Below are 25,757 nucleotides of genomic sequence, written 5' to 3' on the forward strand. Positions count from 1 at the left end.
TTGTGGTTATTGTTGTTGACTGTTGATGTCATTTGTTGTTGGATAGGACAGAGAAATGGAGAGAGGAGGGGAAGACAGAGAGGGGGAGAGAAAGACAGACACCTGCAGACCTGCTTCACCGCTTGTAAAGCGACTCCCCTGCAGGTGGGGAGCCAGGGGCCGGTCCTTGTGCTTTGCGCCACGTGCGCTTAACCCGCTACACTACCGCCTGACCCCTTTTTCTTTTTTTTTTAACCAGAGCACTGCTCAGCTCTGGCTTATGGTGGTGCAGGGGATTGAACCTGGGATTTTGGAGCCTCAGTCTGGCTTGTTGGAAATGTCATAGGTATTTTTTTCCTTTAAACTTATTTATTACTGGATACAGAGAGAAATTGAGAGGAGACAGGAAGATAGGGAGACAGAGACACCTGCAGCCCTGCTTCACCACTCATGAAGCTTTCCCCTTGCAGGTGGGGACTAGGGGCTTGAACCTGGGTCCTTGTGCACTGTAATGTGTGCTCAACTAGGTGTGCCACTGCCTGGCTCTTCTGTCTATGCAAAATGCATCATGATTTTGCAATAACCCAGTAATTTTCCATACTTTCATATGCCAAGGAAGAGCCAGAGACTGGGATATTCAAAATTTTGGTTGACTTCATAACTCAAATGTCCTTATCTAAATAGCCAATAAGTTGTCTGATAATTCTCTATGCAGTAAGTGCTGCTAATACAGGCAACAGGTAAGAAAAACTGCTCACTCAACATAAAACTAAAGATTGAGGGTTCAAATCTCTACAATTAATGAGTTATCTGGATACTCCTAGTACCAGAGGACTATAGAATGAAAAACATTTGCATTTCAAGAGAAACAGGAAGAAACACTTTTAAAATACATTGTATGGACAGGGGTTATACAGAAAGCCTCATGCCTGAGGTCCCAAAGTCCCAGATTCAATCCTCCTCTGCATCTCCATAAGCCAGAAATGAACAGTGCTCTGGTAAAAATAACTTTGAATGATCTAGTAAAATGTAACTGTTCTGATACTGGTGACTGCTTGGGGAAGGCTGGTTTGACTGCACCATTGTTTAGAAGTATACCTTTAAAAAAATGTATTTTATTGGATAGAGGGAGAAAGACACCTGCAGTCTACTTCACTACCTGTGAAGCTTTCTCTATACGGGTAGTGACTGGGGGCTTAAACTCGGGTCTTTACGCATGATAATGTGTGCACTTAACCAGGAGCACCACTGCCTGTCCCCCAGAAGTACACTTTTAAGAGTAAAATCAATCTTTATAACTATCTTGTTACTATTTGGTGTGTTTGCAAAACTACTAGTGGCTGTATGTACTGAATTGCCCTTTTAATGGTGAGCAAAGCAGATCCAAAATCCACAAGCTACAATTCTGATTTATAAATCTAGCATCATGTTTACTTGACGTATAGATCAAGAACACAGTACCTAAGTGCCTACGTACATGGATAAAACAATTTTTCTGTTTTTTTTAAAAAATTTTTTAATGCATGCCTTTTCAGACAACCCAATAATAGAATAGTTTTGAGTGGTGGGGCAGAGGATGTAGTCATAGAGGCTGAGCAGATGCGAATGTGTAAGGAAGCAACCCATCTCAGATTTGATGTCTTCTGAGATTTCTAGCTGGATGGTAAAATTCATGGATATGAATTCTGATAAATAAATTCAAAACAAAATATCAATAAAATATTTTTAATGCCTACAATTTCTTTTATACATAAATTTCAAAACTTGTATATGCAAAAGTAGATTCTCTTGCAGGTCAACAGCACCAGAAAACAAGCCAAGCTATGTAAATGTCATCTTTTTTAACTTGATTTGTCCATTATGGAAAAGACGTTAATAGATTTAATAATTCCAAAGAAATCTATATTCCATTCTTAATCATACAGTAAACACCTGAATATTTCATCACGTACAGTCACAAAATAAATAGTAGTCTAATATATTCTGTACAATGAAAATAAAACAACCAGTCTCTCTTCATATATTTCTCTTTCCAAACATGTTTTGGTCTCTTGCTATATCTCAGAAATGTACTAATAATAGCTGCTTTTAAGTTACAAAATACAAAACAGTAATTATTTCTTAGAGAAAAACCTTGGGGATTACATTTAAAAAAATCTGTGTTCCCATAGACCCTTTTTTTTTTTGTTAAGTCTCTGAACCTTCTCAGCACACATATAAGGCTGCCTGTGACATATGGTACCCTGGCCTCCATATGGACATAACTGCATTTATAATTTAGAGAAAATACAAAGACAAGTTCTGAAAACAGCCTTGAGAGTAAGTAGCAAAAAAAAAAAAAAAAAAAAAAAAAAAAAGCAAGCAGGACTGCAATCAGAGCTGTGAGTTTTACAAAAACTACTTTGCTTTCACATCATCTAGTAGAGAATGCTGACCCATGACCATGTAACATTATTACAATCATGAAATAACATTAGTACATTCACGAATTAAAATTTACCCAATAAAAGGCACATTTTCAAACACTGAATTAATAAAATATGAAAAGACAGGATACATTAAAAAGCAAGCACTTAATTTGTAAACCTTGACAAAATAACAGCCTATTCCAGTTTCTTCAAAAGGTGTGTAAGCTTTTTCTAAAAGCTATCAGGAATTGCAGAAGAAATGGAAGACAGGATTTAGAAACAAGGTCGAGATTATTGAAGAAATATATTCAAGACATACAAAAGACACAACCTGACTCTTCCTACCAAGTTCTGAAATTCTTATCTAGCACAATGGTGTGCCTTTCTTGTACAAATAACTGCAATGAGTAAAGTGCTAGTAAACTTTAAGCCACCAGAAATCTTTAGCTATGATAAGCAATTGATTGTAATTAGAGTATAAATAGTTAAAAAGTCTATATGGAACATTAGGATATTATTCCTACTGATGTAGAACCTTTCATATAGGATTCAATTTTAATATTAAATTCTTCACTTTCCAAGTTTGGAACTCAACTCAAAACAAGTCAATTTTAAAGAGCTGACTTGTGTAGTCATCCCATTAGGGAGGCTAACGACGGTAATCTGTAACGCTCAAAGTTCAAGGATAAAATCGATGGATAAAAAGGGGACAGATATAAACAACTTTTGGGTATGAAGAGTTAAGAGAAATTCTTTGTAGGACAACTATGACTTCCTAATTCCGTCCAATGGCTTAATATGTTTATCCTACTTTTTTATAAACTCATGTCCCACTGTCACCAACCCATCACATTTAGAACCAATGACAAATGCTTCCCACCATTGTCACATGTTTCATGATCTGTTGCTTGCTTTGAGACTTGGCTGCTCTCTCTGGCTAAAACCAAGGTCAACCTGATTGGAATTGTTTGGACATGAAAGTTAAGCTCCTATGTCTAGGTGAAAATGAAGAAGGTTCCATGACCAGTAAAACATCAGAAACAGGAAACCTCTCTACCTGGGGAAAGAATCTCTCTTCACAGTGCATAGTTTGAAATAAAAGTGCAACTTGGGCAAAAAGAGATACACATGGATACACATGGATTTAATTTTTGATTTTTATTATTTCTAAGGAATTCGGAATAAAAATGCAGTCAATATCTAGAGGTATGGGGGTGACTTAAATTCCAAAATATCTAATTCGAAGTGGGGGCAAGTGGAGCCTCACATGTCAATTATTTTTAAAACTCTTCCAAATTTATTTTTAATATGAAAATGAAAAAATAAAAATATAGTGACTTTAGTGTTTATTTCACACTAAAATAATAGTAAATCTCAAAAACAAAAACCTTGGGAAGAACACTTTTGTACTAAAAGTATCTTGCATTTTAATTTGGAAAAATTTTTGTTAATGCCCTAATCACCTAAATTAGTAAGAATGCTCAGCATCCAATCCATAAGCAATGGAAAAAACAATATGATTTATTCTTTTTTACTTCAGTCAGAAAAATGACATCCACTCAGTAATCCTAGAGCCTGCTCTGCATTCAAGTTCTTAATTCAAACAAATTAGCACAGGTCACTTCATTGCTGGCCAACATTCACAGGTAGGGATAAATTCCTCATCAAAGGTGAACATGGGAGCTGGGCAGTGCCCTAATCACGTTAACAGAATTATGCGAGGCAATCCTTTTCTTTCTTCCCTTTTTAAAGGCGCAAAGGAAAAATAACATTAGATGAATGGTGAGTAGCCCCACACTAATGTGCATAGCTCATTCAGGATCAAGGCTGTGAGCAGTTAATTTCATAAAAGTATTCATTGGGCATTATATCATGTACATACAGATTTCACCCTGAAAAATATTTAGTACTTTATGTTCAATAATAGTCTGTTGATAGTATGCACTCTTCCTTCTTGAGTACGTAAGGACAAACTTGAAAATGAGAAAATAGGGCTTCTTCAGACTGAAGGCAGAACTTCCTTGCAGCTGACTATTTCGAGAATTTCATAGAAGTAAAAAGCAGCAACTAATGCTTCTTCAGCTTTTTGGCCTTCCTGCGTTTCAGTTCTTCTTCTTCACGCCTCATTTCCTCTAAGTCCTCTTGCATACCTAGACGTAAACTATTAAGAAAAAGGAGGAGGAAAGAAAGGAAGGATATGTTAAATAAAATCAGTACTTTTATTTAAAAAGACAGAAAAAAATCTCAGTTGGGAGCTCGTATGGAATGTGCTGATAAAGCCACAATGCCTTTGGGCTTTCCCACTGACCACTGTGCAAACACTAGCAGGAGTCCTTTTTATCAGGAGACAATGACTTAAACTATAGTGAAAAAAAGGCCTCACATACAACCCCAAACCAACATTTAATATTCCTATTTGAGTTATAAAATATGAATTCTTTTCCAACAGCTTTTGTAAATGAAGAAACACTTATTCAATAAATAAAATTCTATTCCAACACTTGAGTTTGAAATTTTGTTATCTGCTAACAGAACAGGCAGGATGAAGAAGGGCTTAAATATTGTGGTTTTAAGACTGAGGTCAATTATTTCACCAAGTGAACACTGTGAGAGAAGTAATCAGCTATACCCCCCCCCCCAACTAATAGCCAAGCAGGAGTGCTAACAGGGTTTCCTGTCTCCTATCAGGTGCCTGAGCTGACCTTACAGAGATTAGCAAGACTGAGATGTGTTCGCTGTAGAAAGGGGGTTAGAGAGAAAAGCAGCAGGACCAGGGAAGGTCTCCAGCATTGTGCAATGTGTGCAGTAAGGCACTGCATCAGGGAACTTGTACACATTATCATAATCCTTACAATCTTTCAATGAGTAAAAGAAAATTACGTAAATGAGAAACACTTAACAAGGATAAGGGGTTTGTCTGAATCCAACAGTGAGTAAATAGGATTGGAATTCAGAACCGTGTGGTTCTGTGAAGCATGTTCTGGGAAGCAATAAACTAAAAAGAGTATTTAGGAATATTTTGCACAAATACACTTTTATGCTTACCTCTTTGCTTCTTCTTTCTGCTGCTCTCTCCAACTACTCTCCATGTAACGTAAGGCATAGTCACTTTCATCTTTGTATCTGTCAAAAGGAAATCAAAATTGTCTAAGACAAAAGAAGCAAAACAATACCAACTTTGTTTCCTAAAGAAACCATTCTTCTGTGTTCTAAACCAACATCTCTAAAACACATCTAGGACTCCTCTTTGCATGGTGGGGAAGGGAAGGAAGGTTAGAAGATAAATTCATTCTTCCCCCTTTACGTGATAATTTATATTAAAATTGAGAGCAAAATACACAGATCTTCCTTGACATACAATGGGAGTCTGTCCTTATAATCCATTATAAATTGAAAACATAAGCTGAAATATGCACTTAGTACATATGACCCAAAAGAAAAAAAAGTAAAATGAGTATTTAGTATTCAAATTTTCTTTCGTTATTACTGGGACTTCAACACTAACTTTTCCAAATACAGACAGATACAAAGAAAGAAGGGGAAAAGGAAAAGAAAACATACACCAAAGTTTCCTCCAAAGTGGTGAGGGCTGAGCTAGAAACTAGGTTGAGTATATGACAAAGCAGGAACACTAAGTGAACTCTTGTGTACCCTGAAAAAGTAAATCTTAACTATCACTCCAGAGTTCTTCACTGAGAAAGGGCAAGAAGACAGTAGGTTTGCATTAAAAACTAGAAATAAGTACTCTATTAAAAAAGTGAGGGGGGTAATCTGCATAGTGGCTATGCAGATTCTCATGTATAAGGCTCCAAAGTCCCAGGTTTAATCTCCCACACATAAAAAAAAAAAAAAAAGAACTAACATCTGGTTAAGCACTACAGTGCACAAGGACCCAGGAAGCTTCAAGAGTAGTGAAGCAGGGCTGCAGGTGTCTGCATATATGATATATAATCAAAAAGAAAGAGAAAAAGAATTGTAGTCAATGCCTTTTTTTCTTCTTTCTTTTGCATCTAGGGATATTGCTGGCACTATGAATCCACTGCTCCTGGCAGCCATTTTTTGTTTTATTGAATAGGACAAATTGAGAGAGATGGGGGAGATAGCAAGATAAGACACCCACAGACTTGCTTACCACTTGTGAAGCATCCACCCTGTCGATGGGGTATGGGAGCTTGAATCTGGATCCTTACATGGGTTCTTGTGCCCAGTTCTATGTGTGCTTAACTGGGTGTGCCATTACCCCAGTCAATGCCTCTTAGATTCATATTTACCAGCCCTTACAGTATGGATTATTAAAATTGTTTACTGTATTTATCTAGATCTTACTTAGATGTGGCACTGTACCCCACCACTGTTAATAGCCATGCAAATCAACATGTCTTCAACAAAGTAGCAAAAAATATCTTACTTATTTCGGTCATAGCCAAAGATTTCTCTTATGTGCCTAGATATGTCTTCCTGAGGTTCTCCTTCTTCTTCAATAAAATCTTCCATCTCAGAGTCATATTCTTCATCGTCGTCGTCAAAACCTTGTTCCCTTCTGGGACCATTAGGGAAGGGAAATCTTTGAGGACCTAAGAATAGAAAAGCCATTATAAGGACACTAAAACTTTAAAGTTGGCAGCTTAGGAAGTGGTGCAGTGGATAGGCATGAGACACTGACGTCCCAAGTGCTAGAATGATGCTCTAATTCTCTCTCCCTTTCTCCCTGGTAAATTATAATAGTACCAGATGGAGTCTATGTGAAATCTGGAAAACTCATTAAGATGGAATTCTGAAAAACCATACTGAGAAGGCTGGCCCACAGTATGGTGTTAATACTGTATGTGATTCATGGTACCTACAAGCAATAGAATTCTCATTTATCTCAGGGCCTAGTAGGAATGCCATTTTCTTTTTTTTTTCCTCCAGAGTTATGGCTGGGCTTGGTGCCTGCACCATGAATCCACCACTCCTGGAGGCCATTTCCCCCCTTTTGTTGCCCTTGTTATAACCTCGTTGTGGTCATTACTATTGTTGATGTTGTTCGTTGTTGGATAGGTCAGAGAGAAATGGAGAGAGGAAGGGAAGACAGAGAGGGAGAGAAAGATAGACACCTGCAGACCTGCTTCACTACCTGTGAAGCGACTCCCCTGCAGGTGGGGAGCCAGGGACTCGAACCGGGATCCTTACGCGGTCCTTGTGCTTTGCGCCATGTGTGCTTAACCCACTGCGCCACCGCCCAACCCCCAGGAGTGCCACTTTCTATCTCAGAAGTTTCCCTTTCTTCAGAAAGACTGGTAAAAGTTCTCTAATTACATAATTCTATGTAGGGTCACTAACTTTCAGGCATAAGACAGAAAAAAACATCAGGATTCTACCAACATGAGAGTATAGTGAGTAGTATGGGACAGATGAGAGGCTAAAGATGTAAAATATATATATATGATTACTAGGGAGCAGGGCACTAGCTCAGCAGGTTACCTGCACATGATGCAAAGTGCAAGGACCAGGGGGTCACTTTACAAGCAGTGAAGCAGGTCTGCACCTAGCTATCTCTTCCTCTCTACCTCCTCTTCCCCTCAATTTCTGTATGTCCTGTGAAATAAAAATAGAAAGGGGGAAAAAAACAGAAAAAATGAGTGCCAGGGGTGGTGGATTTGTAGTGCAGGCACTGAGCCCCAAGAAAACTAGGCCATACCATTTGGACCTTAAGGGGGATTATGTTAAGTGGGAAGAGGAATGACAAATACTGTCCAGAGAGATAGCAGAAGTGTTTGTATGCTGACTCTGATGTCTGAAGCTAAGCATTCCTAGGTTCGATCTATGCAGTGCTTTAGGAAGGAGGGGAGAGGGGGGCAAATACTGTATTATATGATTTCATATTCATGTAGAAAATGAGTAAAAAGCCTCATATACATTTAAAAAAAGATTACTGAGACAGAGAAGGGAAGAAAGAACCAGAACTGTATGTTCATATATGGGATGCTAGGGATTGAACCCAGAACACCTCAGTTCTCTAGCTAATGCACTGCCTCCCTGGCAACAAAAGCCCTCAAATTCGAGTAACAGAATGGTGATTACGAGGGGAAGTGTGTGTGGAGTTGAGGTGGGAGGGCAAGTAAAACAGATAAAAAGCTCAATTAACTACATGATGTTAAATTTAAAAAATGTAGGGGCCATATAAAGTTCATAAGGTCTCTGGTTCTATCATGCAAACTATTTCTAATTTCCTAGTGACAAATAAGGATAACAGGGTAATTTTACCTGGGGCTGATCTATAGCCAGTCAAAGATGGTCTCATTCCATTCATCTGTCCATTGATGGGCTGGCTAATTATATTCTTAGAAGAAATAGTTTCTGAGACAACAGTGCACTTGGGCTTCAGGAGTGGACCTGAGTTACTAAGTGCTCGCCCAGGTCCAGAGCTGCTTACTGGTCTTCCAGGGCCTGAAACACTGACAGTCCGTCCAGCTGTAACTGTGCCATTGACAGGTCGGCCAGGAGGACCTGAGATACCCACTGGTCGTCTAATGTTGTGGGGGCTGCTCACAGGCCTCCCTGGGCCACGAGAGCTGCTCGCAGGCCTCCCAGGGCCACCAGAGCTGCTCGCAGGCCTCCCAGGGCCACCAATGCTGCTTGCAGGCTTCCCAGAACCTCCCAGGCCACCGATGGGTCGTACAGGGCCATTTGAGCTGCTTGCAGGTCGTTCAAGGCCACTTGAACCACAGACTGTCCGTCCAGATGGATTCAAATCACCAGAAGGCCTCTTGGTCCCACTGGCTGTTTTCTCAGGTCCTGAGCGAGAGCTGCTGCTTTGGTGCTTAGGTCCAGAGCTAGAGTTAACTGTAGGCCAACTGGCTGCTGTGTTCAGTCGTCCTGGAGCTGAGTCAGAACTGCTCCCTGGCTGCCTGATACCTGGACTCTTAGCTTTACTGGGTGAAGCGCCCACTGGCCCAGGCCTGGACTGGTTAGAATGGGGAGACTTACTGGCTTTCTGCTCAGTCACAGATTTTGGAACACCTTTAGCAGAAGTCTTTGGGGTACTCGAGTAAGTGCTAGAATGTGGTTTTCCAGTACCGTTGAAAATGGGTCTGTCATTGCTCTCACGCAGTGAGGGTTGGGAGCAATTGGCAGATCCTGTTTTGGTTCTCTCACTTGGCTTGGGTTTGGATGAAGACAAACCCAAGTGTTTCTCATTGGCTATACTGGGTCTGGATTTCCTCTCAGCATGAGGAAGTAGGGGAGTACCCTTAGAAGGAGGATACTTGTCCCCAGAACTTTTGCCAACTTTTGTGCCTACACTTTCTTTCTGAAAAGGTGTCTTTTTAGTTAGAGGTAGTCTTGTATCTGTTTCAGATACTCTTTTCCTATGCTTTCGTTCTAAAAATTCTCGCTCCCTAAGTTCTTCCGCAGTCAGAGGTCGCTCTTCCGTCTTCTTCACCACCTTGATCTCCACTGGCTCATACTGCTTTTTCTCAGCCAACCTGAGTAAGTCAGTGAAGTTCATTACTGGTGGGGCACTTCTAAGGGGAACCTTTGGTTTGCTTTCAACTTTGGGAGCTTCTTGCTCCTCCTCATATTCGTGCTCTGACCCTGCCTGATTGTATTCCACAAATTCATCTTCATCTTCCATTTCATAATCTTGGTCTGTTCCATGGCTAGTGTGGCTCTCCATTGCATGCTTCTTCTTTGACTTCTCTTCAACAGGAATCCCATTGTAACCATGAAAATTATCCTTTGTCCTCTTTGCCATGGCTCTTGCTTTCTTGTCATGTTTTAATTCAATTCGCTTTTTCACCAGTTCTTCTTTTCTCCGTTGCTCCTCTAAAGCTACAAGGGACAAATTAAAAATAAACAAACATTTCAACGTCTCAAGATAGCAGAAAAAATGTTTGCCTCCCCCAAAACAACCTTGATCCATACCCTCCAGTGGGAGAGAAGTGATAGGATAAAGATAAAAGAGCTCTGAACTCCAGCTTGATCAACACCTAGAGAGAGAGAGCAGGAAAAGGAGAGGAACATATGGAGGTAGTTATGATGTCACGAGTGGCTTGGAGGGGAAGAGAGGATTGAATCAGAAAAAAAAGGAGACAATTATGTATAAATATGGACAGATAGGTGTAGAGATGATTGTTGGGTCATGTCTACCACCTGTGGTGGATTACAGAGGGGAGACTGAAGATTCAGAACTCTAGTGGTGGGAATTCAAACCCCTGTGGACATGTACTTCTGTAATGTAAAAAGAAAAAACGGTCACCGGGAGCAGTGGATTTATAGTGCAAGCATGATGCCCCAGCAATAATCCTAGTGGCAAATAAATCCGCAGGTGGCTAAAACACAAGCAATATTCAAGTAACAATCTAGGAAGGCATCTAGGAATCTACTGAGGAAGTCACTTGAACAAGCATCAACTGTTACAGGTTGAGTGGGTCACATATGGGCTTTTCTATATGACTCAGCAAGTGAGAGGTAGGTTTTCAGCTTTAAATATAGAAACAGCTCATTCCACATACACCAAGTTAAGCGACCATTAATAATGAGTTAGTAGTTATTGTTATGAATCAATGAATACTTAAATCAGTTTCCCTGTTATTTATATGAAGTAAACAATGTTTTAAATTTACTCTTTGCAGTCATTTCTATTTTAACCTTTTAGATAGCATTCTTAATAAATTATTATGTCAGAAGTATAACAAAAAAATTTAGAATTAAGATCAAAATGGATTTTTTTTTTTTACTAGAGCACTGCTCAGCTCTGGTTTATGGTGGTGCAGGGGATTGAACCTGAGACATCAGACTTCACAGCCTCAGGCTTGAGAGTCTCTTTGCATAACCATTATGCTATCTACCCCTGCCCCCAAAGAATGGAATTCTTGTTTGACACCTACTATGGCTGACTGGGAGGTATAGCTACTATTTAAAACAGCCAAAGAAAACTTGAGAGTTAAAAGATAACCAACCAACATAAGAACATCTGGAATGCTATACATATAGTAAGGTGAATCACACATAACAAATTCCTTAGGTTTTTGTAGAATTATAAACATCCATTGGTTATGTACAACTTAGCTTTATAAAAGCAAAAGACTTTAAAATGAGGATAGTCAAGAAGGTGGTGCATCAAGCACAGAATAGGATTTGCACAACCCCAGCACATGCCAGAACAGAGTGGTCTCTGCTCTCTCACAAATAGAATAAAGCTTCAGATACTAACCTTTTTTTCTGAGTTCTTCTTCTTTTCTCCTGAGAAAAGCTTGGACCGCTGCTGACTTGACACCCTTAACTTTAGGATCTTTCTTGGGAGGTCCCACTGCCAAACTGTACCTTTTCTGAAAATATAAACAGAATTGTAAAAATTATGAGTAGGTTGGCACAATCAACTGTTGTGTGACTGCTCTGTGATGTGCATGATCCAAGTACAAGCCCAGCTCTCACCATGCTGGAGGGAGCTTCTGCACTGTGGTATTTTTACCTTTCTCCTATGGGAATTTTTTTTTTTCTCCTTCCTTCCTTCCGTCATTCCTTCTCTTTCCAGAGTATTGCTCAGCTCTGGATTATGGTGGTGCAGAGGACTGAACCCGGGACCTCAGGGTTCTATATCTATCTGTATAACTATTATGCTATTTACCAGCTGCCGTCCCCCTTCAACTTTAAAAATACATTGCTGTAGGCTGTGAAGCCACTGTGCCAAGCAATAATAATGTTTAAATGTTGACTGAAAAACCTACTCGGAATGACTGACCAATCAATCATGTAACCCACAGTAAGCCTTAGCTATAAAATTGCAGGATAAATATTTAAGCATGACCACATTTAGGGAGAATTTCTTTGTAACATCCCAGTAATGCATACACGAACAGGAGGACTTAAAAAAAAATCACTGTCATAAAATTCTGATAAAAAAGGCTTCCTCAAAGTTCAACTTTTCAAGCAAAAAAAACCAAAACAAAACTGGTCACAGTTGTTTTCTTCCCCAAGTACTCTATACTCTTGATTTTCTAGTAAAGTCTCAGAAGTAATTTTGCTTATAATATAGAAATTTAGATTATACTTTGAACATATATAAGAAAAAAAAAATCTATACAGGGGCCTCAAGATAGCTCATCTGGTAAAGCGCCAACACCAGGCTCAAGTACAGAAGTTCAAGCCTTCTGCCCCAACATGGGAGCACCTGCATGAGGGAGGCTTCCCAAATGGTGAAGCAGTGCTAACATCTCCCTGTCTCTCTCAACCTCTATGGGGGGGGGGGGTTTCAACAGAAGATGTGAAATCACATATGCACAAAGCCCTTATGACAAAGAAAAGAAAAATCTTTGCAGTATTCCAGGAGGTGGGGTGGCACAGTGGGTAAAAGCTGGAGCTCACCTCCAACGTGATGCATGCCAGAGTGAGGTTCTGGCCATTTCTCTCCATTTATCTTACTTTCATCAACAAATATCTCTCTCCATTTATCTTACTTTCATAAACAAATATCTAACAAAAGAAAAAAAGGAAAAAAAAATCTATGTAGCAAGGAGTCATTTATCTCTAATCTCTAGCTGTAGCTTTTGTGTTCGTTAAATATTAACTCGCCTTGTAAACTCTGACAGGTTTCCAGATCACCCCCCAAAATGGTTAAAGTATCCGGAGGCAGATGGCATTTTTCTGGGCTTTGCTTTTCATACATCCATTTCTGGCTGGAGGTGACTAAAACTACAATAATGTTATTTGAATTAGGGCTAGGAAAAGTTTCCATTTTATCAGCACCATTAGAGAAATATGTCAAAACAAACAACTCAGAACAGGTGAGTCATCTCCAGGGTGAATTTACGTTAAATTTACGCACAAGGACATGAAAAGTTTCAAGTGCCCATCCTCTTTCATCTCCTTAGATAACATTCTTGTTCACTGAACCTGTTACTGTGCTAGAAGAAGGAAGGCAGGCAGGCAGGAAGGCAGGCAGGAAGGAAGGAAGGCAGGAAAAAGGGGAAGGGGCAGGGGAGGGAAAGTGAAACACCTCTGTGAACTAACCAAGCCACTCAGGAATCAAGTAAGTGATCTGCAAAATGTGCTAGAAATTCCTGCAGTAAAGTGCTTACAACACAGCAGCCAACTATAAGCACCTTCAAACAGGTTGGAAGTTTCCAGCTAAATCAACCAACAAAGCAGCTGCTGAAGGGAGCAGACCCTAATCTAACCTGAAAAGCCTGTGTGGTAGCAATGCTGAGCTCTGAAACATCCCTGATGGAGAGTCCGGCAAGGAGCATCCAGTCACCCTCCCTTCCCTAGCTACCGTAGTTATGTCTGGAAAGCTTTCAGTAAATCCACATTTTTGTAAATTAAGTTGTGGATTTTTTCCATTGTGGATTGAGGCCCGATATTAATGGAGAAAAGGTGAGGGAAAGGAAGACTAAACTAAGGAGAAAGAATTACTTAACTAAAGACAGAGAAGTGTCCTGGCTCACAAATGGCAGGCCTTTGCATAGGATGCTCTTCCTTCCTTTCCCCTCCCTCCCTTGCTAATTGCTGGGGCTAGGTGCCAGCACTTTGAATCGACCATTTGAAGTGGCCATTTTTTTTTTCCTTTCTATTTTTTATTTAACAGGACGGAGAGAAATATAACAGGGGAGTGGGAGATAGGGAGAGAGAGGGGGCTGGGCGGTGGTGCACCGGGTTAAGCACAAGGATCCTAGTTTAAGGGCCCCCACCTCTATCTGCGGGGTGGGGGTGAGGGTGGAGGGGAGGGTTTGCTTCACAAGTGGTTAAATAGGTCTGCAAGTCTCTCCCTCCCTCCCTCCCCCTCCAGCTCCTCTCTAAATTTCTGTTCTATCCAATAAAATGGGGGGGGGGGGGGGAAGGGCTCCTGTATCAAGCCCCAGTAATAACTCTGGAGACAAAAAAAAAAACACACATTACAGATTTGTAAATTTAAAAAATAATCATAATGTAATTTTACTGTTTTTTTAATTTTTTTTTTAATTTAAGAAAGGATTAATTAACAAAACCATAGGGTAGGAGGGGTACAGCTCCACACAATTCCCACCACCCAATCTCCATATCCCACCCCCTCCCCCGATAGCTTTCCCATTCTCTATCCCTCTGGGAGCATGGACCCAGGGTCATTGAGGGTTGCAGAAGGTAGAAGGTCTGGCTTCTGTAATTGCTTCCCCGCTGAACATGGGCGTTGACTGGTCGGTCCATGCTCCCAGTCTGCCTCTCTCTTTCCCTATTAGGGTGTGTCTCTGGGGAAGCTGAGCTCCAGGACACATTGGTGGGGTTCAGTTTTTTTTTTTTTTTAATAGCATGATGGCTATACAAAAATACTTTCCATGCCCGAGGCTCTGAAGTCCCAGGTTCAATCCCCTCACCACCATAAACCAGTTGTACAGTGCTCTGGTAGAAAAAAAAGTGTATGTCTCACATTATTAAAACTGAAAATAAATGAACTCATAGAATATATGGCTCAATGGTCATTTTTAGATGTAAACCTGGCTAGGCTATGTACCCAGTTATTCAAGTAAACGCTAACCAGCTGTTGCAGTGAAGGTATTTTGCAGTTGTGGCAACCATTTACAGTCAGCTGACTTGAGGCAAAGCAGATTACCCCTCATAATGTAGGCAGGACTCACTAATTGGAGGCCTGAAGAGCAGCTCTTCAAGAAGCAGGTTTCTCGGAGGAGTCCTATCACAAAACTATTGCACATTTCCCATCCGAGTTTCCAGCCTGCCTTTCAAATCTCAGACTTGTCAACTGCATCTCCCCTCACCCCCATCCCTAAAATAAATCCTACTGGTTCTGTTTCTCTGGAGAATCCTCACACTTAACATGTTTTCCACAATTCATGATGCAACTTACTAATACTTAATTTCTGGTTTATCGTTGAATACTTCTTCTACCTTTAAAAAGGTTTACTTATTTCCATGAGAAAGCTATGGCATATGCTTGGGCTGGGGATTAAGCTTGGGTCTCTGGGGCCTCACGCATGCAAGTCTTGAACTCTAAATTCTCTCTGCCCCATCTATTCTAGGGCCATTATGAACAATGCTCTATGAGCATTTGTGAACAAGTTCTGTGAACATATTTTTTTTATTTTTTAAAGAATTTATTTATTCATGAGAAAAGTAGGAGGAGAGAAAGAACCAGACATCACTCTGGTACATGTGTTGCCAGGGATTGAACTTGGGACCTCATGGTTGAGAATCCAGTGCCCACCACTGTGCCACCTCCCAGACCCCGCAAGTTCTGTGAACGTATGTTTTCATTTCTCTTGGGTCTGTAACACTGAATTTTCCCAACTTGGCTATTTATCACTAAGATCTCCATAGGCATGGACAGACCTTTCACAATATCAAAAGGTTTGTTGTAGTGGAGTATTTTATAAGACAATCTACCTGCCTACAAAAGGGAGCAAAATAGAAAACCATGTGTAAAGAATAAAAATAGAAACTTCTATGGGGCCAGAGTAGAGCCCGGTTGAGCACACATATTACCATGTGCAAGGACCCAGGTTTGAACCCTGCTCCCCACCTCAGCGATAACCCTGGTGGCAAAATAAAAACCAAACTCCTTCCAGTAAAGGAACTGAAAGCCTCAAGCATGCAGGTGCCATGCTGTACCAGCTGAGCAATGTCTCCTGCTACATTCAACTCTGTGAGGCAGAACTAGCTGCATTTTCACGTGCACCAGATAGTCGCACTGAATACCAGCAGCAGTCCATAACACATGCTCATTGATTCTAAATCTGATTCAAGGCACTGGAAGTGTAATTCTCCAGATCCAAGAGAAGGGAACAGTCCAGTTAAAACTGCTTCTAGATTGTGACTACTTGCAGAAACTTTTTGGACCACATTTTATTTTAAAAGGAAATACTGGACTAGGAAGATAGTATAATGGTTATGCAAGAAGATTTTCATGCTTGAGGCATGAAAGGTCCCAGGTTCAATACCCACACCACCATACACCTGAGCTGAGCAGTGTTCTGGGGTGTGTGTGTGTAATAAATAAATCTTAAAGTCTCCCAGGAGTTGGGTGGTAGCGCAGTGGGTTAAGTGCATATGGTGCAAAGCGCAAGGACTGGTGTAACCTCCCGGTTCGAGCCCCTGGCTCCCCACCTGCAGGGGAGTCACTTCACAGGCGGTGAAGCAGGTCTGCAGGTGTCTTGTCTTTCTCTCCCCCTCTCTTTCTTCCCCTCCTCTCTCCACTTCTCTCTGTCCTATCCAACAACGATGACAACAACAGCAATAATAACTACAACAATAAAAAACAGGGCAACAAAAGGGAAAATAAATACATAAATAAATATAAAAAATATATATTTAAAAAAAAGTCTTCCAGCTGAGCAGTGTTCTGATGTGTGTGTGTAATAAATACGTAAATCTTAAAAAAGTCTCCCGGCTTTCCGGTTTTATTTTTAGTATTTACTTTTTTTTCTGCCTCCAGGGCTATTGCTGGGGCTCGGTGCTGGCACTATAAATCCATTGCTCCTGGAGGCTTTTTTTTCTTCTTCCCTTTTTTGTTGTGCTTGTTTATCGTCGTTGTTGTTTTTATTATTATTGTTGTTGCTGTCGTTGTTGGATAGAACACAGAAATGGAGAGAAGAGGGAAAGACAGAGAGGGGGAGAGAAAGATAAACACCTGCAGGTCTGCTTCACCGCCTGTGAAGCGACTCCCCTCTGCAGGTGGGGAGCCGGGAAATTGAACCGGGATCCTGAGCCGGTCCTTGAGCTTCGTGCCAGGTGCACTTAACCCACTGTGCTACTGCCCACCTCCTAGTATTTTCATTCTTATCCTCAAAGATTATATAGTCTTACAAGTCTTTATGTCCAATATCACGTGCAAATTTCCCTTTTAGTGGTCTGGGAGGTGGTGCAGAGGATAAGGCTTTGGACTGTCATGTATGAGGTCCCGAGTTCAATCCCCAGCAGAACACGTACCAGAGTGATGTCTGGTTCTTTCTCTCTCTCTCCTACCATTTCGCATGAATAAATATAATCTTAAAAAAAAAAACAAAAGCAGAAAAAAATTCCCTTTTATAACTTTTTGGTGTGAGAGTCACACCACAGTACCTTTTCTGAGGTAACTTCAGCATGATTGTGAGAAAGACAACATAACTTGCCTCACACACTACAAAGTCAGTAATTATAACTAGCACCTGAAACATACAATTCATATTGTAAGCTCTATAATTCTGCCAAACCAAGAAAAGCTACTTTGCTTTTGCAAGAGAAATTCAGGGAGAAAAAGAAAAAACTTAAATATTCTTTTTCTTTAAATGTAACTAGAGGGCAGAGGTCATGCCTGAGGCTTCGAAGTCCCAGGTTCAATCCCCTGCACCACCATAAGCCAGAGCTGATCAGTGCTCTGGTTAAAAAAAAAAAAAGAGAAAAAGAAATGTAGCTAGAGCTCACAGCAGTGTCTACTTACATCACCTTGATCAGCTATTGCTCTGGATTTAGTTTTCCACTGGGAAATGTAGTGTGCTTAATATTTCTAGGCATGATGCAACCCTCCCTTTGTTTTAACTAAAATATTATAAAGATTGTTATATCTCATAAAAAGAAAACAACAGAAAAGAAAGATGTTCCATTAGACAAGCATTCATTGCCTCTCAAGTCAGGTAAATATCTCTTCTGCTTCTTGACAAGCATACATGTCTTGAAATAGATCACACCTCACAATGTGTGTTACGGTTCAGTTTTTAGAAAGGAAATGGGGAAGTCAGGCCATAGTGCAGCGGGTTAAGCACACGTGGCATGAAACACAAGGACTGCTGTAAGGATACCGGTTAAAGCCCCCAGTTCCCCACCTACAGGGGAGTCGCTCCACAGGTGGTGAAGCAGGTCTGCAGGTGTCTATGTCTTTTTTTCCCCCTGTCTACCCCTCCTCTCTCTATTTCTCTCTGTCCTATCCAACAACAACGACATCAATAACCACAACAATAATAATTACAACAATAAAACAAGGGCAACAAAGGGGAAAATAAACAAAAAAGTTTTTAAAAAAAGTTAATGGGGTTGGGATATTCTTCAGCTATATTTATATATTTTTAAATATGGCAAAATATCAATATATATTAAATATTTGGCTTATGACCATAAAGTGATACATTCATATTCTATGTCTTACAGGTATTTAGTCTGTTAAACACATTATTTTCTAAGAATGTCTCTTTCCTCAGTCCACTTAAAAAGATGAAAGATTCTGAAGGAAGTAATTTTCCCGTGCCTTAAAAGCATGCTCAAAAAAACCTTACTTTAAGCTGAGAAAAATCATTTAGAATAATCAGCTGAAACAAATTAGAGCAAAATCTTATTAAATTTAGCTAGGGAGACAGTGCACTTCTTTGCTGTAGGTATAGACTCAGGCTGGAGCCCACCTCCCACAGCACTGAATAAAGCTCTGGTGCTGTGGTCTCTCTCACAAATGAAAATAAAATGTAACCAGGCTCGCTCTACTGCTTAAGCATTTCTCTTAACCATTTTCTTTATGTTGAAAGAGAATGTATATTGCTGCTAACTAAAACTCCCAGGCTTACTAGTCTTTAGGGTGGTGGGGAGGAAAGGCATGCTTTCATACTCAGCTGTTAAGATTTTTGAATGGCTTCACCAATTTGTCTGTTCTTACTACCACCCGTTATTCCAATCAACAGGATACATGGAGAGACAAAATACATAATCTGTAACTGTTACCAATAGTCCCAGAAACTACCTATTACCAATACTACAAGGGTTCCATGAGGCAATACATAAAAAACCCCAAACAAAAGACTCTTTCTTTCTTTCTTTCTTTCTTTCTTTCTTTCTTTCTTTCTTTCTTTCATTTTTACCACAACACTGCTCAGCTCTCATTTATGGTGGTGGAGGGGACTGAATCATGGACCTTTTGTGTCTCAGGCATGAAAAGCTTTCTGCATAACTATTGTGTTGTCTCCTGAGCCCAGAAAATAATTTTTTAAAAAGGAAAGTTTTACTCTCTGGCCAAAAGAAGGACAGTTTATGCTCTTAACAAATGTCTTCTGCAGTGGTAGAAGCTGCTTTCCCCCAATATTAAACAATAAAGGGAAGGGGTAGGGAATACAGGTTAATTTTCCAACTACAGGGAAAATGAGGCTTATTTCCTATGTGAGGGTCCTGAGAGATGAAAATGGGGAGTAAGACAGTTCACGTGACAGTCAAACCATGGACGTTCTTATCTAAGAAACAAATCCATTAAGACTTAGTAAACTGGGCTGGGGAGATAGCACCATCTGCAGTGCAACAGGTTTGCGGCCCCAGGAGGCCCCAGGCTAACCACCCCCCACACCACATAAACTAGAACTGTGCAGTGTACTCAGAATGGGAAATAAACCAACAAAAAAAGTCATAACTGGGTCTAGAAATCTGGGTGCCAAAATACACATATTTTGAAAATTTCTGCTCTAGTAATACCCGCTTTTCTCCTCAGTTATTGGTCTTTAGAATTAAAATGACTGGCTTGTTTTTGATTCTCACAGAATATTTCTGAGCATTAAAGCTAGTACTATCTTTGATCATCGCTGAAATTAAAGAAGATCAAGAGTAAAACATGGGCTTATTATGTAAAAATGAATGGCCACCATATGCAATATTGACCTGCCTAGGAAACTTACAGATGCAGAAAATAAATTCTGTTGTTCAAGGTTTTGAAGTTATCAGTCTGTTAACTTCAACCTGCAGAACTAATAACTCATGGCTTAGGTGAATGATTATTCTGAATACTTGAGATGGGAGACAGAAAAAGCGAGATAGAAAGAACTGTTGAAGATTGGTTTTATCAGTTATCTTACTATCTCCAGATCACTATCGTCAAAAAGGTATAAAGACTGGGTCAGTCTCAGAAAACAAGCACATGGAAAATTAAAAACACTGCAATATACGAAAATGACAAAAGTGCTGGGGCCGGGTGGTGGTGCACCTGGTTGAGCGCACATGTTACAATGCACAAAGTCGCAGATTCAAGTCCCTGGTCCCCACCTGCAAGGAGGAAAGCTTTTCGATTGGTGAAGCAGGTCTGCAGGTATCTGTCTTTCTATCTCTTAACAAATAAAGCTAATAAAAAAACTAAAAGCAAAAATGAAATAAGTGCAGAGCACACAGTAAGAGCTTTCTGTACATCCTATCAATCGTTGAACCGATTTTAACCGAGAGCTGTGTGGAGTTCTACACCTCACTGCTCAAACCGCAGGTATCACAACACAATTTATCGTTTTACAGCTGTGGTGTGGGTCACATCTGAGGATCCAGAAATGATTAGATTATGCAAAACAGCCACAAAGCCACAAAACCAGGCACTCTCTCTATCGCTTCAGTAGTAAAGACTTCAAACGGCCTGCTTTTTGGTCTGCAAATATTAGCGAATGAGCAAACTGCTGAACAACCAAACCCTAGATTTTAAACAAAGGCAAATCTGTAAGGCGATATGTAAACGGAAGCTGAAAATCAGCTCACTCATTCTGTTCGCCAAAGATTTTGTGATATAAGCACATCTCTTTCCCAGTACAAAAGATGGTGTTCTCTCTCTCTCTCCACATTCCCCTCGGGATGTGATTGACTGTTTAATCGTTGGCTGACTAAGTGGGGTCGCAAGTGAGAGAACTTGTTTGAGAAATCACTAATGATCTGACCCGAAGATGCCAACAAGTCAGCCGAAAGACCGTCTTAGGCCTAGTCACTAGACCCCCCCCACCCCCCCCGGAACACCCCAACAACCAAGCTTCCTTCCCAACATGTGGGATAAAGTTATGAGCACTCGATTCACGGCTCCCTCCATTCACAAGCTTCCACACAACCCTGAAAACACCCAAATCGAAAAGTTCATGCAGTAGCCGTAATTCAGTCGGTTCGCCGGGGGATTCTGGCCTCGCATCCCAACCCACTTTACACCCCAAGTTCCCAGGACCACGAACCCGAGAGCAAACAGGGCGGCCAGTCCTTCCTTTCCTAGAGGATGCCTGAAGTTCAGTAGTCACACTCTCCAAACTTAACTCTGAGGTCCCAGCCAGTCGCACTCCAGCGATACTCACCGGTACATTGTTGACACCTTGTCCCTTGGAAGCTAGCAGCAAGATTTCCCTGAAATCCATGTTGTCCGATGCCTAGAAACTTTGCCAGTTTCTCGGAAAGGAGTTACAAGCGCTTCTGAAAGCCGCGCGCAGCTCCCACCAAGTGGGCTCGCTCAGCTTCTCGCACAGCTCCAAACACGACCACTTCCGGCGCCTTCCAATGCCGTCTGCCCGCCCCCTTCCCTGAATGCGCTTTATATCCGTTCACGGCAGCGCCTATCTCGCGAGAATAGGGTGTAACTTCCGCCTTGAGACTTGAGACACGTAGAGATTTTGTACGTGGATGTGGGCGGGGCTACAAAGGGCGGGGCTAGCCCCATCTCCGACCTACAAGACACGATCGAGTATAAAAACCCTAGGGTTGGGTCTGGTCGGGGACCCGCGACCGCTAGTAGCGCCTTTGCTCGCGGTCTGTTACACTCTTGTTCTCGCCAACCCTGAGTAGGAAATGGGGGGTGGGATGGGTGTGCGGTGAGGGGCTACCTACCAGGCTTGAGTTCTCTGGGTGTCCCGAGCGGATGCTTGGCCCATAAACGGCGCTAACCCGAGAGCAGAGCCGACCGGACACCAGCAGGAGGCTGCAGTTACTAGCTTCTTGCGACAATGCGCAGGCGCACGAGGCACCAGTTTTGTGGATCCCTCTCATTCATATCATCCTGATAACGGGATCATCCTCCACACAGAAGCGCACATTCACTGCTTTTCCATCGTTTAAATAATAAACTCCACTTAAGAGGAGCTAACTTTTTGCTGGATGGACAAATGAATTCCTCCCTGATCCAACCTGGGCATCACTTGGGGCCCTGATAAAGATACACATAAGCTCATATTCATAAGCTCATAGTCATTTAGTAAGTTACTTAGCTTTATTTTAATGAGAGAAGGAAAGATACTGACACCAACCAGACCACTGCACTGTTCTGGTTTCTCGTGGTGGTAGGGACTGAACCTGGAACACCAGAGCCTCAGGCAGGAAAGTTTCCCTTTCTTTCTTCCATTCTTTCTTTCTTTCTTTGCCTCTAGGGCTATTGTTGGGGCTTGGTGTCTGCACTATGAATCCACTGTCCCTGGTGGCCCGTTTTTGTTTTTCCATTTTATTGGATAGGACAGAGAAATTGAGAGGATGATACAGAGAGGGAGAGACACACCTGCAGGCCTGCTTCACGGCTTGTGAAGCGAGGATTGGGGGCTCGAACTGGGTCCTTGAGTTTAGGACTATGTGGCTTAACCTGGTGTACCCCCCACACACACACCTCGCAGGAAAGTTTCTTTGCAGAACCACGATGCTGTCTCGCCAGCCCCAGCATGACCTCCCCACCCCAAAGATTTAATAAGAGAGAAGCAGAGTCTCCCTCAGGCATACATGATGGGGGGGAATGTCAAACTCAGGACCTCATGTTTGAGAGTCCAGTGCTTTATCTGTTCCACCACCTCCAAGCAGCCTCTAATAGATTTTATTAGCAGACCTCATTGGATGTTGGGAGAGAAGGGGGTTGGTAGGGTACCTCAGAAATGGGGGGTCCAAAAATTTTTTAGGGGAGGAGAGAGTGAAAGGCCAGGTTGGAAGGAGAAGGCACCATGTGAAGGAGACTGAGATTGTTGGGCAGCCCCCCTGCTCCATCACTGATACTATACTCTATTTACATAATCATTATTTTGCCCGAGGCCTGCCCTGCCTGCAGGGTATTGGTTAATCCTACTGGTTAGAACCTTCGCAACAGCTGCAATGGAAACTTTCTATCTTCGGGCTCTTTTCTCCACTCCCTCTCCTAGCCATTTCCTTTTCCCACTTGCCACTTCTGGTTAAAGATACATATATATATAAAGGTGTTGCCTCTGATCATTAAAGGCATTGCATTGCATTTCCTCTCTGCCATGAGTTCCTGGTTCCTCTCCAGTGTCGCTGAGTAAGCAGCAGCCCAGGTTGGCTCCTGTCGAGTTCTCTCCAATCCAGAGAGCATGTGCCCGGGAAGATGCACCCACAAAGCTAGCCCGGCATGAGATGATGGGTCCTAGAGAGAAACCAACAGTAGCTAGGTGGGGAACCCTAAGATGGGGTTCCAGTGGACCTAGTCCTTTTAAGAGTTATTTGAGGTCCAGTGGAGAGAGAGGTTGTGCAGTGATTAGAACCCTGACCTTGCATACAGGAGACCCTAAATTCTATCACAGTGATGCCCTGGTTCTTTCATTAGTAAATACATCTTTAGAAAAAAACAGTTAATTTGGGGGCCCGGTGGTGGCATGCCCAACTTAGTATATATGTCACTATGTATAAAGATATGGGTTCACACCCTGCTCCTCTCCTGCAGTGGGAAAACTTCACAAGTAGTGAAGCAGTTCTGCAGATCTGTCTATCTCCTCTTCCCCTCTTCTGTCTTATTAAATAATAAAAATAAAAATAAATGGCTGCTGGGAGCAGTAGATTTGTCCTATATGTGCCGAATCTGCAGACACCTGGTGTCTAGTAAAAAAAAAAAGTGTTGCATGAGATCAGTAAAGTCATCTCAAATCGTGAAAGTGCCCTAACTAGGCAGACCTGGGATTAGTGGTGGGAGGAGGCTGAGACTGACTGCAAACACATGAGATACTTTCATTGTCAAGAGGAGGCTACAAAACTGAATGACAGTGATGATTATGCTTGAAAATTTCTAAAAGTTACTATATATTTAAAAATAGGTGGTTTTTTTTTTTTTTTTTTTTACCAGAACACTCATCAGCTCTGACTTATGGTGTTGTGGGGGACTGAACATGGGACTCTGGAGCCTCAGGCACAAGAGTCTTTTTTTTTACATAACCATTATGTTATTTATCCCTGAGTGGCTTATACTTCGTAAAATATACATTAATAAAACTTTTAAAAAAATTAGACAAAGGAGACCCAGTGGTGGTGCAACCAGTAAAACGTACATGAACAAGAACCCCACCTTCAGTGGGGAATACTTCATAAGCTGTGTTGCAGGTATATCTCTTTATCTCCCCATTTCGTCTCAATTTCTCTCAGTGAATACCAAAAAAGAAAGGAGGAAGAGGAAAGTGAAGGAGGAAGAGAAAGAAAGAGAGAAAAAGAAAAAAGGTGGGGGTCAGGCGGTAGCACAGCGGGTTAAGTGCACATGGAACAAATCACAAGGATGGCCATAAGGATCCCGGTTCAAGCCCTGGCTCCCCACCTCCAGGGGAGTTGCTTCACAGGCGGTGAAGCAGGTCTGCAGGTGTCTATCTTTCTCTCCCCCCTCTGTCTTCCCCTCCTCTCTCCATTTCTCTCTGTCCTATCCAACAATGAATGACATCAACAACAACAATAATAACCACAACAAGGCTAAAACAGCAAGGGGGAAAAATGGCTTCCAGGAGCAGTGGGTTCATGGTGCAGGCACCGAGCCCCACCAATAACCCTGGAGGCAAAAAAAAAAGAAAGAAAGAAAAAAGGTCTCCTGGAGAAGTGGATTCATTGTGCAGGGACTAAATCCCAGAGATAAACCTGGTAGCAACATAATAATCAGATAAAGCAACTTGATCTTCCTTTTTCATCTGATGTTTTAGTGCTGAATTGTGACCCTAGCAATGACATGTTTTCATTTAAGACTATTCCAACAAAAGATCAAGATTAAGTCTTTGTCCCATATCAGAACTGGAGTTTTTACCCCCCCCCCACCCCCATTCAAGTTAAAAAGAGCTGAGAGAGAGAGAGAGAGAGAGATGAGTATCACTTGATTCTGACATATGTGGTGCCAGGAGTCAAATCCCAGACTTGGAGCTTGCAAATTCTGGGCTTTACCCACACATCTTCCCTCATCTTCCGGGAAGCATAGATAACAGATCATTTATATGTCACACATACTTTGCAAATACATTTTCATCTATTTTAAGTAGTTCATACTGGTGTGTTACAAAAAAACTCACAGGGATAGATGAGTCGGGCACAGCAAGTTAAGTGCAGGTGGCGCTAAGCTCAAGGACCAGCGTAAGGATCCTGGGTCTAGCTGTGGGCTCCCCACCTGCAGAGGAGTTGCTTCACACGCGGTGAAGCAGGTCTGCAGGTGTCTGTCTTTCTCCCCCCACCCTGTCTTCCCCTCTTCTCCATTTCTCTCTGTCCTATCCAACAAAGACAACAATAATAATTACAACAATAAAAACAAGGGCAACAATAAATAAATAAATAAATAAATAAATAAAATATTTAAAAAAGGATTTTATTGATGAGGAAACAAGTTATGTGGAGTAGAATCAAGAGTGACATTGTAGGGGGCTGGGTGGTAGTGTACCAGATTAAGTGCACATGGTGCAAAGTGCAAGAAACAGCACAAGAATCCCGGTTCAAGCCCCCTGCTCC

At 41.5% G+C, this 25,757-nt stretch overlaps 1 protein-coding gene across 2 annotated transcripts; it reads right to left on the reverse strand.

Moving 5' to 3' along the window:
- Positions 1-1,688: 1,688 nt before the first annotated feature.
- On the reverse strand, positions 1,689-21,587 carry SPTY2D1 (SPT2 chromatin protein domain containing 1). Of its 2 annotated transcripts, XM_060183883.1 has the most exons (7): positions 21,389-21,587; positions 11,584-11,698; positions 8,982-10,199; positions 8,634-8,951; positions 6,796-6,961; positions 5,433-5,510; positions 1,689-4,548 (listed from the first exon to the last, which is right to left on the reverse strand). In XM_060183883.1, the coding sequence occupies exons 1-7, from the start codon at positions 21,446-21,448 to the stop codon at positions 4,455-4,457; spliced, it is 2,049 nt and encodes a 682-aa protein (XP_060039866.1). In that variant the 5' UTR covers positions 21,449-21,587; the 3' UTR covers positions 1,689-4,454. The 2 variants fall into 2 exon arrangements, with proteins under 2 accessions (XP_060039866.1, XP_060039865.1); XM_060183882.1 differs by having other exon boundaries at positions 8,634-10,199.
- Positions 21,588-25,757: the final 4,170 nt, after the last annotated feature.

This window comes from Erinaceus europaeus, unplaced genomic scaffold (assembly GCF_950295315.1).
Source record: "Erinaceus europaeus unplaced genomic scaffold, mEriEur2.1 scaffold_1058, whole genome shotgun sequence".
Classification (NCBI taxonomy): domain Eukaryota; kingdom Metazoa; phylum Chordata; class Mammalia; order Eulipotyphla; family Erinaceidae; genus Erinaceus; species Erinaceus europaeus.

Bases quoted from the DNA above. Each gene is read 5' to 3' on its own strand.
- SPTY2D1 (XM_060183882.1), bottom strand. From the start codon at position 21,448: ATGGATTTCAGGGAAATCTTGCTGCTAGCTTCCAAGGGACAAGGTGTC. The intron at 11,699-21,388 runs GTGAGTATCGCT...TTATATTTTCAG, and splicing joins AAGGTGTCAACAATGTACCG to AAAAGGTACAGTTTGGCAGT. The intron at 10,200-11,583 runs GTTAGTATCTGA...TGTCCCTTGTAG, and splicing joins AGAAGAACTCAGAAAAAAAG to CTTTAGAGGAGCAACGGAGA.